This window comes from Hoplias malabaricus, chromosome 5 (genome assembly GCF_029633855.1).
Source record: "Hoplias malabaricus isolate fHopMal1 chromosome 5, fHopMal1.hap1, whole genome shotgun sequence".
NCBI classification, from domain to species: Eukaryota; Metazoa; Chordata; class Actinopteri; order Characiformes; family Erythrinidae; genus Hoplias; species Hoplias malabaricus.
Genome location: NC_089804.1, coordinates 44,246,748 through 44,259,322, shown reverse-complemented (window position 1 = coordinate 44,259,322; position 12,575 = coordinate 44,246,748). Strand labels below are relative to the sequence as shown.

At 40.3% G+C, this 12,575-nt stretch overlaps 1 protein-coding gene across 1 annotated transcript in view; it reads left to right on the top strand.

The window, feature by feature from the left end:
* plxna2 (plexin A2) overlaps positions 1-12,575 on the top strand; it is a 301,903-nt gene that overhangs the window by 267,389 nt on the left and 21,939 nt on the right. The window contains exons 23-26 of the mRNA XM_066670429.1: positions 1,036-1,102; positions 4,745-4,891; positions 5,258-5,417; positions 7,082-7,185. Coding sequence (XP_066526526.1) covers positions 1,036-1,102; positions 4,745-4,891; positions 5,258-5,417; positions 7,082-7,185 — 478 coding nt within the window. The remainder of the gene's footprint in view (positions 1-1,035; positions 1,103-4,744; positions 4,892-5,257; positions 5,418-7,081; positions 7,186-12,575) is intronic.

The window sequence follows — 12,575 nt, the reverse complement described above, 5'->3', positions numbered from 1 at the left end:
CTTTTGCTAGCTGTCATTTCTGAGGTAATCATAGTTATTTTCATAGGCATTATGAGAGTCATTTTCCCCATGTGCTGTTGAGTAAATTGGCAGTGAGCTGAATTCCCTGCCCTGTGGTGGACATAACAGTGTGTGTGAGTGCATGTGTGTGTGTTTGAATATGTGTGCATGTGTTTTTCTTTAAGTGGCAAATACATTGGCGTCCAATACACACTTCACAAATGAGCACCATGCTAATGTTAGAGAAACATTCCAGCATGAGTGTGTTGTTTGGAGGTGAAAGGGAAGCTGTGGTGTGTGTGTGTGTGTGTGTGTGTGTCTGTGTGATGCACAGAGTGGAGGAAAGGTATTGGTATTCCACAGGCGTCCTGTTCCGTTAGAGAGCGAGAGAGAGAGAGAGAGAGAGAGAGAGAGAGTAACCCTTTCATGTATTTTTCATGCTCGTTAACCACTCCTGTCTGGATGCTGTTTGTTCTCTCTCTCTGTTTCTCCTTCTCTCTCTTCCTTTTTTCTGTACCCTCTCTTCTCTCCCTCTGTTTTTGTTTTTTTTTCTTCCACCTGCTCTTTTCTTCTCCCTTCAACAGAAAACCTCTTGTCTCTCTCTTTTCTAATACTCTTCATGTACTCCAGAGAATAGCATGTAAATCTGTTTGAGAGTGTGTTTAATTCAAGTTCACTTGTGTGTGTGTGTGTGTGTGTGTGTGTGTGTGTGTGTGTGCATGCGTGTGCCCTACACACTGCTTCAAAACAAACATGAAAGTGTCCGTGCTTATACTAAAAAAAATATGAAAATATAAAATACGTAAATAGACAAGTTGAAGTAGAAGAAAGAGTGACAAGGAAATTCAGTCAGTCACGGCCTCTCTCTTCCGCACTTGTAACATGCTTTTGACAGCTTTTCTCAACTTTCTGCTCTCCCTTTAAAACCTTTTATGCATTTAGCTTAATAAATAAATAAAAAAATGTAAAATATTTTAAATTCTACAATAATGGATTGGTGTTTGATTATACTCACAGAGAACTGCTGTGTTTCAGGACTGAGTCTGTGGCTGAGAAGATGCTCACCAACTGGTTTGCCTTCCTCCTTCACAAGTTCCTCAAGGTGAGTGTTCCAGTAGATCAGTGCAAATTCCTGTGAACTCAGATGTCTTGGGGTTTGAGTTCAGACTCTAAGATGGCTACCGACATATCAACAGTGTGTAAAAGGAGAAGTATTGTACCTTTTATTGGCAATTTTATCTATTTGCGTCTCAATAAACTAGGCATATGCACACAGTGCTGTTCAACCGCTGCATGTGGATGTGTATCCATTGCTGTTTGGATGTGTAAAATATTGCATAATGCGCTATTATCTACTGGTATCACTAAAAATGCTAACTGCTAATGGGAACGAGTCAGCAGTGAAAACAGGGGTTTCTGAATGTTTAACTGGAACGTGGTCAGCTCTGTGTGACATCATTCCAACTTATGAGGTAAGTGATATGCAGCATTAGACTGTAATGCTTCTAGTGCACCTCACAGCAGTTGTAATATATTTCCAAATTATACATAAAATAATGGCTTCAATTAGTTCACTTTATAATTTAAAACTTACTTGCTACATTTTCAGACTGAGTATGTATATCTAACCATCAATGATTTTAGAACTTAGAAGTGTGGGTTTGAGCCAGGTGAGGTTTTCTAACATAAGGCTCTAAGCCTTTTTACGCTTTAGATCAATATGCATGTGTAAGTAAGATCCAGAGTGAAGCAGGCCTGGACCCAGGAGGATGCATATTGGAGATGTAGTCAAATTGGCCTGGGCCTTGACTAGTCCCACTAGTCAGCCAGCCAGGAACACTCTGGGCCAGATGTACTAAGCCTTTTGCGCCAGGTTTCAGACACAAATACGATGCATTCGGCCCCAAAATCCACACCTGTTATTTTACTGATTTGGCTGATGAGCCTAAATTTGAATTTTTATGCAGGAGGTACACACAAAAATTGAAAACCAGGCAGGAAAAAAAAACATGCTTTTGGAAGATTTTCTCTAACAATAGGTGCAGTCATAATTGCTAGAAATAGGCAGAGGCATTCAGCATGTGTGGAAAGAATATTTTCCCAAAGAATAGCACAGTTTTTATTCTCAGGAACTGCTGAATCCTGTAGCATTGACTTGAATTGTTAGTACATGTGTTTAGTAGACTGACAATCATTTTAAGAAACATTTAAATGGTAAATTCACAACCTTTTTTTTTTTTTAACTTCTGTTTCAAAATACAGAAATGTTGGGACACTTTCTAAAAATACAACAAAAGCTTAAATCTGTAGTTGGTTATATAACAGGACAAAAGAACAAAGAAAAGGTTTTCAATTAAAACGTAATTATATTTGTTAAATGTTTAGAAAAACAGTGTGTTGTAGTTTTACAAGTAGAATGTTTGCGCATCCTTGCTGTATAGTGTAAGATAAGATTGCTGTAAGATTTGAGCTGCTCAACAGTCTGTGGTCTTCTGTCATCTGATTCTCCTCTTCATGATGCTTTTTCAATATGATTCAGATATGGACGCAGGCATGTCAGTCAAGCACACACACTCTATGTCTACAAAGCCATGCTGTTGAAACACATGTAGAATGAGGCTTGGCATTGTCTTGCTGGAATAGACATCGAGTTCCTGGGAAAAGATATTGTCTTAATGGCAGCATATGTCTCTCCAAAATATCAGTATAAGTCTCCACTTCAGTGGTACTTTTACACACAGGAAGATCACTCATCGTGAGCACTGATGCGCACACATGCCTTTTCGGATGCTGGTTGTGCCCTTTTTACTGATAAAAGTTTGCATGGTCTTTTCCATTTCTGGCACATAGAATCCAACATCCGATTTTTCCGAAAGAACAAGCTAACCACAGTATACATTTCCACTGTGTTTCAGTCAATCAAATGCGTTTCAGGGCAAATTTAATATATGGCTATCTCTATGCATAATACAGTTTCTAAGACACTTGCAAAGATTGAACCTTTAGTAAATGATCTTTTAAAAAATAATGTATGTATGTATCTTTACACTTATATAGCGCCCTTCTAGACACCCATGGACGCTTTACAATCCACACTGCTCAGAACACTCCGTCCACACACACTGATGAGAAGTGGCAGTCAAACGCGCAAAGCGTACTCTTGACCAGGAACGACCGTCCACCTGGAGGACTCCATCGGGCACTAGGGTTTCACCCAGGACAGAGCGCCATTCCATATCTGGGCTCACACTCATTCACTCACACATACAGACATTCATTCACATACACACTCATTCACTCACACAGCAGGACAGTTATTAGACAGAAGCCAGTTCACCTACCCTCCATGTATTTGGACTATGGGAGGAAACCGGAGCCCCCGGAGGAAACCCACGCAGACACGGGGAGAACATGGAAGGCGAACGTGCTAACCACTAAGCACTAAATAATGTTTATATTCAGCCTTTTAGAATGTAATTTCTGGAGTGTGTTACAGGCATAAATATAAAAATTTGTTCCCGTTTACAAAACAAATGTTCTTCAGTGAAAACACGGGAAAACATAACGTTCTAAAGGTTCAAGAGAATTAACAAATCGCAAATTCAGGTTTTTATTGCATTGTGCAAAATGCCCCATTTTTTCAGGAAACAGTGTTTGTAGTAAAATTGATCAGACTTACTTCAAATTAGAAAACATATTTCCAAACAGTCCAAAAATGTTTACGGTGGTCAGTTCACAGGGCAGAAATCACAGGGGGTTGGGGAAAATTGGGAAAATTCTTGGGAAAGTGTTCCACCAGTAATCATTCATTCATTCATTATCTGTAACCCTTATCCAGTTCAGGGTCACGGTGGGTCCAGAGCCTACCTGGAATCATTGGGCGCAAGGCAGGAATACACCCTGGAGGGGGCACCAGTCCTTCACAGGGCAACACACACACTCGCACATTGACTCACACACTCACACCTACTAGTCACCAATTCACCTACCAACGTGTGTTTTTGGACTGTGGGAGGAAACCGGAGTACCCGGAGGAAACCCACACGGACACGGGGAGAACACACCAACTCCTCACAGACAGTCACCCGGAGCGGGAATCAAACCCACAACCTCCAGGTCCCTGGAGCTGCTCCCTCCTCAGGAACTGCTCTTAAGAAATGTTACTATTTATTGCACCCCCTCCAGCACCCCCCACCCCCACCCCCACAACCCATGCACAAACACACACACACACAAACACACACACTCCAACATTGGTCAATTCCAGCTCCGTAGCACCCTCCAGGTTCAGCTCTGCTATAGACTATAGACACTCCACTTGGTCACATTGGTCTCTTTACCTTGTGGGCATTTGTTTATCATTATGGACATGAAACAAAAAAAAAAGTACTATCTGCATTGCCTACAATGACTTATCCCGCTTCAGATCATTTTTCACAAGAGTCCCACAAGAGGTAGAATTAGCCAAAGCCAGGGGTTGTAGATACTCTATAATCATAGTGCTTCAGAAAAGTTGCTGCAATGTTAGTGATCAAAAAGGACATTAAATTCAGATGCATTTTTATTTATATTACCCATGTAACAAAACTTTTACTTGGGTATGGATTTAGAACAAGGTACCCACCTCTGCATACAGCCCTCCTCTGTTTGTTTGTGGCTAGCTTGTGCTGTCTCTGAAACTGCATTGATGTCTTCTCATTTTTTTGCTCATGTATTTTCTCTTTCTCTCTCTTGTTCCCTGTAGGAGTGTGCAGGAGAGCCTTTGTTTATGCTCTATTGTGCTATAAAGCAGCAGATGGAGAAAGGCCCTATAGATGCCATCACAGGAGAAGCACGCTACTCTCTGAGCGAAGACAAACTGATCCGACAGCAGATAGAGTACAAGACGCTGGTTAGTAGCCTGCTGGCACACATCCTTGATGCATTGATGTGGCCAGGTGTATGTTTATGGGAGTGTATCATAAACATATGTGTTATATTCCACTGTATATGTGTGTTGGTGCTGAGGCTACCCACCTGGCTGGGGGCTGGTGGTGCTCATTAAACACTAATACCCTGCTGAAGCTGAAATTGCTCTCCTGCAGTGTGTGTGAAATTAGATTTCTTGGGCCAGCAAATGGCCTTATTCTCGACCAACACTTCCCCAACCTGAACCTGAACAGGAACCATCCCAGCGCTGTCATAGTGAGCACGGCTTAGTCTTCATCCATATCAACCTGACCATCCTCCCTCTCACTTTCTTCTTTCTTTCTCTCAGATCCTGAACTGTGTGAATCCTGATAACGAGAACAGCCCGGAGATTGCAGTGAAGGTGCTGAACTGTGATACAATCACACAGGTGAAGGAGAAGATACTGGATGCTGTCTACAAGAACATGCCCTACTCACAGAGACCCAGAGCAGTAGATATGGACCTGGGTGAGCAGAAATTACATTCATTTTAAAGGGTTTTATCAGTTTTCATGTCACAAAAAAGTTTGTTCAGTTGAATGTAAAAAATAATTCTTGAACATTAGAAGTCTCTCTGGATTTAGTAGCATTATCAGATGCACAGAAAAAAAATTAGTGATGGGCCGATCCAGCGTTTTTCAGTTCCGATCTGATTCAGATACACAACTGCCGATATGATACAGATTCAGATGCTTGAGCTCATTTTCCTTTATTATTGTTGTTATTTCTGTTGGTTACATCATGAGACTGAAATAGACCACACAACACTTCTTATAGGAAGAGTAAAAATAGGCTACACAAATGTTATCTTTGTCCACAGCGTTTTTTAAAATACCCATATTTATACAAGAATGCAAAAATGTTTTTCTGCCTGTTTTACTTTCTCCTCTATTTTCTCACACTTTATTTTCTCTGTATCACCTTTTTACTCTTCCTCTGTCTCATTTCCTCTCTCTCTCACACACATGGTCTTCCAAATGCTTGGTTTTGCCCATGAATACAACCACAGTGACAAAAATCTCCCCTAGGGGAGTGTTTGGAAAATCTCAATTTTCAGTGACCCAAAATGCCATTTTGTGTGGACAGTAGGCACACAGAAAAATCTCCCACTTCTCCTGCTGATGGAGCCTCAGTTGCAGACTGAAGTTGCCACAGGTTTATAATAAGAAGGGGAATGGAATCTGGATCAGTCTTGTTATGTTATGTTGTTACGGCTGATTCATGCTCCCGCTCAAGTTCCAGAATGGATTATGGATCGTAAGTGGACCAGCTCTGTCCGTCTGATATCTGATGAGTGAATGATGTTGATATTGGTACAGAATCAGATTGAACCCATCTCTAAAGGGAATTGCAATGCTGACCACATAAATAAAACAAAAGCTTTTTGTGGTTTTGAGTTTTGTAATATATAGAGATATTTGCAACACAGCATCAGCCATTTCTAAATTTGGAACCATGGTACATGTCCACCTTATCAACCAAATGAACAATAATACAATAAAACAGAGAACACAAGTGGCACACTTACTGATAACAGCTGGTTTAGATGGTAGAATCGGCATTTAGTTTTAGGTGTCTAGATTACCTAGCTTGATAGCTACACTAAATGAAGGATTTTATCGCTTGCAAGTTTACAGTTGTGCCTGTTTTGCAAGGAGATGCTAACTGTGGTGTCTATTGGGATTGTGGGTTAATGGCACATATAGTAGTTGTTTATTTGTGTCTTTCTGGTTGTGTGTGTGTGTCTGAGTGACCGGTAAATTATGACAGCAGGGCTAACCAGACTGACTCCCTGCCTCATATCTGGCACCCCCACTTTTTACATTCATGAAGCACAAAAGCCCCCCTATCAGCGCTGCAAATCAGCCTTCCAACACCTCAGCCTGAACAGCCGCTTCCATTACGAGCTTTTTGAGATGACCATGCTTGAAACTGGCACTAGCACGTGTGTGTATTTTACAGCCATCATCTGTGCATCTGGCAAGCCCACAGTCATTTGAAGACCATTCAGCAGAGGGGGAAAATCAGTCATCATTCTCTTTCTAAACCTGTCTGTTTTCCCATCAGCACAGTCTTTAGAGTTTCATTATGCACGCCTTGTTGAGTGTGTCTCTTTGTTGTGTTTGTTTCAGAGTGGCGTCAGGGCAGAATGGCACGAGTGGTCTTGCAGGATGAAGATATCACCACCAAGATTGAGAATGACTGGAAGAGACTCAACACACTCATGCATTACCAGGTAAGGTTGTTTGTCCTTCAGGTCAGTAGATTAGTGATGTCATGAGATCTTCTAGTGTTAAGGATCTGGATGTATATTAATGGGTGGTCCATAGCGATGGATTATATATACATTGAGGAAAAAAATAACACACTGCTCCAACTGCTGGTGTGATGATCTGGGGAGCCAACTCATATAGATGACAGTTAGTCAGCAGTAGTAGTGATGCAAGCACAGTAATATGTGCAGGACTTCCTTCGGCCATATTTGTTGCCATTTTTCAGCAGGATAATCCTTGCACACACACACACACACACAGAGCAAGGATTTCCTAGGAATGTCTTCACCAGATTGAAACATCTCCTTGACCTGCCTGGTCACCAGAATTATCTACAATCCAGCATTTATGGGACCAGCTAAGATGCCAGCTTCTGCAACCTGTGAGTGTGCAGGATCTACAGGCCCAGCTGCAGCATCTGTAGACATTTGTCCTGCTGGATGCCATACAGAAACCGTATGTCTCCATATCTCATCGGCTCAACAGGGAATTAGAGCTTATTTTCTATTGTACCATTTTTCCCAATAAAGTTATCCTTTCTATATTGTAATTACTTACAAATATCATTAATATCATCATACATTTACATATACAAAGTTTCATTCAATTCCAACAACTTCTTGGGGCCTTTTTTATGAAGGGCATCCACTTGTGGTGCAGTTCCTAAACGTGAGTGAGTATGTTGATATCGAACATCAAACACACATGAATTTAGGGCTCGCAAGTATGAACAAAATTCTATATCACTGTATTTTTCAATATTATATCAGTTTCTCAACTTATGTCAATTTTCACATCTTATGTAAACCATATGTTAATGTTATCAATATCTCACCAGATTTTTTTTTTGGTTTTGTTTTTGGTTTTTTGTTTATTTGTTTTAGAAAACTTTACCTTCATTAATTTACATCATATTCAAAAAAATAAGAGGTATTTCGATATAAAGTAGCCATTGCTGCTTGAAGAAATCCCCAATGTCTTCATTAAATAACAATAAACTGTAAATTAGTTATCTGTATATCATGTTTATAGAATTTATATATCCATTGTATATAATGTTTATAGCATTTTTCTACTCCATCTGCACATCATGTCTTTCTCGCCAAACTATATATTTTTTTTATTTCATAATATATAATATATTTACATGTTAATTTGTCCATATTCATGCCTATATCTTCTTGTACATTCTGCACTTACTGCTTACTGCACTCTGGTTAGATGCTAAACTATATTCCGTTGCCTTGTACTTGTACATGTGTAATGACAATAAAGTTGAATCTAATCTAATCTAATATTTAAACAAATAAATAATAACAATAATCATAAATAACAACAATGTGCAACTCCCAGCAATAATACTATTGATACTTTAGCTCTACAGCATTTGCATTAACTGTTTGTTTGGACCAAGTCTGACCTTTAAACCCAAAGTACCTCCAGACCACAGACATGGCTCGTTTTTTTTTCAGCAGAAGTTCTTCTGGTTCATCATCATCTACTTCAATGTCTGGTAAAACTTCTGGTTCAGGAATCCCCCTGTCCGTTTTCACCACACTCAACAACTCCACTAATACTTGTGCTCTGTTCCCTGTGTGTTTAGCGGCGCAGCAATGAAAAACATCCCCTATGAAACAATTTACCACCACGCTGCGTTCCGGACATGGTTAGACTTTTTAAACCGGTGTGACCGGTATATGAAAAATTCATATCATAATAAAAATTAAAACCAGTTTTTGGTGCGAACCGGTATACGGCCCAGCACTACGTGACTTATTTTCCAAGTGATTTTATTTAGTCTCCTACAGTAACAGAAGAACAAAAACTTTTAGCAGAATGTGTCCATTGAAACCTACACAAAGCACTTACTCAACCCATGGCCTGTTTTTCAGACCGCAGCCTCTGAGCATTTTCCCTCTCAGCCTCAGCTGCAGGAGCACTGGCCTCCTCTGACTCACCTTAAATACAAGCAATTATTGGACAAGTGGGCCGAGAGCGTGTCTGTGCGTCTATGAGTGTGTGTAACGTTGTCTGACTCAAGTTACTTATCTGATTTGCCCATTCAGTCATGTCATGCTGCCCTTTACCTCCAGCCCACAGTAATCAGTCCATGCTCGCACCCCCGGCCAGATACAGGTGCTGCTGATGTGATCAGAGAAATTGAGAGGTGAAAGAGAGAGAAAGAGGCTAATTGACTATCCATTCCTTGTTTTATTTTTCTTCTTTTTACTCCTTTTTGCATGTTTAGTTTCTTTCTGTTATCTTTTACTCTCTCTTCCCCCATATTCTCTCTCCATCTTCTTTCACTGTGTCTTTCCTCTTATCTCCCCTTCTCTTTTCCCTTCTTTTCACTCTGTGTGCCATGTTCCTCTTCTCCTCTGAGAGCATGTGTTTGCAGCGTGCTGATGGAGAACACTGTTTGTTTATAATGGCTCGTCTCTCTGGCTCAGCTTGCTTCATGGTGCTCATCACCCTTTATCTCACTCATTATCCATAAGAAATGCTGCGGGGAAAGGGGAAACACACACACACACACACAAACACACAGATACACACTAACTAAAGGATCCCTGTGTGTGCCGTTGATGACACATCTAAGGGGGTGTGTGTATGTGTGTTTGTGTGACTGTGTGCCTAAACACTTGATAGAGCCTGAGAGGCTGCACAGAGAGATGAAGAGAAAGGAAAGGCACAGTGGAAGTGAGAGGAAGAAAAGAGTGTGCGGTTGGCATCGTTTTAGAGGCATGCTGTCACATTCACAGCAGAGAGCAGCACTTGAGATTTCCTGCCAAGCTCCTGGTTATTATTTCACTAATGCAGAATAGGGCTCTGATTTGTGTGTGTGTGCGTGCAAATGCAACATAAGCAGTTAAGAAGAAGATGAAAACGGTTGGTCCAGTACCTCCTGATTCTACACATAGATGAGGAATATAGTAAGTGAATGAGACAGAGAAGAGGGGAGCAGGAAGGTGGAGCGAAGGCAAGAATATGGCAAATGAGGGAGATTGGTAGAAGGGGTAAATGAATCAGACAGTGAGAGGAAAGGAAGGGATAGGAAAGGAGTGGGTGAAAGAGAAACTGAGTGAGAGAGCAAGGTTGTGGAGAGAGAGTGGGGTGAAAGTAGTAGCCACAGACCCTCCACCCAAAAGCTGACGGAGAATCTGATACCTTCCGCGCATTCAATAATATACCTTTAGTTCCTTCTGTAAGTCATGCAAAAATAGCAGAATTGTGATTGGTCCTTTTTTGCATGTCTGTCAAATCTCTTCTTTTGCAATATAGGTGGTTATTGGCTACTTTAAGTGGTGAAAGGTACCAGAGTGCCCCTAGAGTGTCTGGCAATGCCGGACTAGGATGAAATGATTGAGGAAGTGAGAGAGTGAAAATACAGGAAAGAGAAAGAATGAGCGAGAAAGAGAAAGAGGTTGCAAAGCAATATAAGGCACTTCTGTCCACAGTGGTAAAACTCTGCATCTGCTAATAGAGGAAACACATAACAGAGACAGACAGTCCTAACATTCATTTCAGTGCTTTTTGTCACTGCTATAAGTAAAGCTTACTACTCCAGTTCTCTTTAAATTCATTAAATTAACCCGTATCTGCAGGCCCCTTGGTGGCTGGCACATTTGGCTTTTTTGGACCTGATTTAAATCTACTAATAGAGGAGTCATTGCATGTGCACATTCACACTGTGCAGCATGAAATAAATCGGAGTAGAATCAGAGAGAAGTCTCCTATCACTGTGTTAATGATGTGCAAGAATTCCTTTATTGTCAGATTTGCTGGGGGTGTTTCTGAAATATATCTGAAATATAAGGGTGTACTCACACTAGATGATCTGTACTACGCCTGGACATGTTTGAACCCCCAAAATTCAGTTTGTTTTATTAGTGTGTATTCAGTACCTGATTTCAACATTCCGATACGCACTGTAAACACACAGCAGCAAGAGGATCACTCTGGTTTACTCATAGACATATAAACAGAGTCTATGCTAAGGGCCATGGTTTGCTGGAAGTGTTTGCTGAGATGTTCTGTAAACATTTTACAAATACTTGCATAAAAAAATCATCTTATATGTGCAGTATGATTAAAAGAAATCATGCCCACAATGACTCCAAATAAGCCTTACAATCCATATATATATATATATATATAAGTTTTCTTTTTCTCTTCCCCCAAAATAAAGGCCACTGTCTGACAGTCTCCAGAAAACTGGATTTGAATTCCACCTGGAACCAAAAAAAAGACAGAATGTTGCAGGAGGCAGATAAGTTGGGGCAAGTTGTCTTTGCTTTTACAGAAAAGAACACAGGCCCAATCAGCTTTTCTCGGAGATATCATTGTGGTGTGGTCAGTGGAGGAGAGACACAGAGTGCCTCCCCGCTGATTACTGATTGTGATTGCACTGGGGTGATTAGTCTACAAGTTCATAATATAAGGCTTTCAGTAGCCTAGATGTTAGGGGAGGAGAATGAGTTGGGGGGGGCCTGAAGAAGCTACTCTATTCTGCCTATTACACTGAACAAGGTTCACAATGATTTTGAAGTTGTAATTTTGAAGTAAAAATACTACTCAGTGTTTCTTTAACTTGCACTGAAAATTAAGAATGTGTTCATCGGTAAAGTTGCTGTTTAGGGGATACAAATTTTGTTCTCACAGTGATAATATGTTGAAAGCTTCCTTCTTTTGTTACAGCGTTAAACTTGATACGACAGAAGAACCGTATTTGGTGCCATATAGAACCCTTCTCTAAAATGTACTGTAAAGAACCAACTATAGCACATTCTCAATCAATTTGAAGAACTCCTTCATGATGCAAAGAACCATTTAATCATACAATTTTTTTTTGCGCAGTCAAGGAAACAGATATGGTTTTGTTCTGCTCATGTAATGGAGGCTACCACTTTAGATGAGCTAACTCTAAAAAGAGTAACATGGAGTAGCTGAAGAGAACTTCTCCTGACATGTGTCAAAGTATTGGTTTGCCAGTGAAATATTTTTTCACTGCTTCTGGACCTAGTTGGACTTAGCTGACAGGAACTAGAATAGTCAGGGAAAAGCAGTGCCAAAGCCGTCAATATTTTCTAAATCACAAGCTGAACAATGCACCCCTGCCATTTAACATGCATATATAAATACTCTTGTATTCTGTTGTAATATAAATATAGACTTTCAGGAATATTACTCTGGCTGTACCGTTACCTGTAAAATATTTAAATCTTAACAATCTGTAAATCACTGTTAATCTTATCGTCAGATATATTGGGTGAACAATTAAGTTTAAAGGATTTCTGTGTAACATATAATTGTAATTCAAAATTCTAACATCCCCACTCTTTTGTCATTTGAT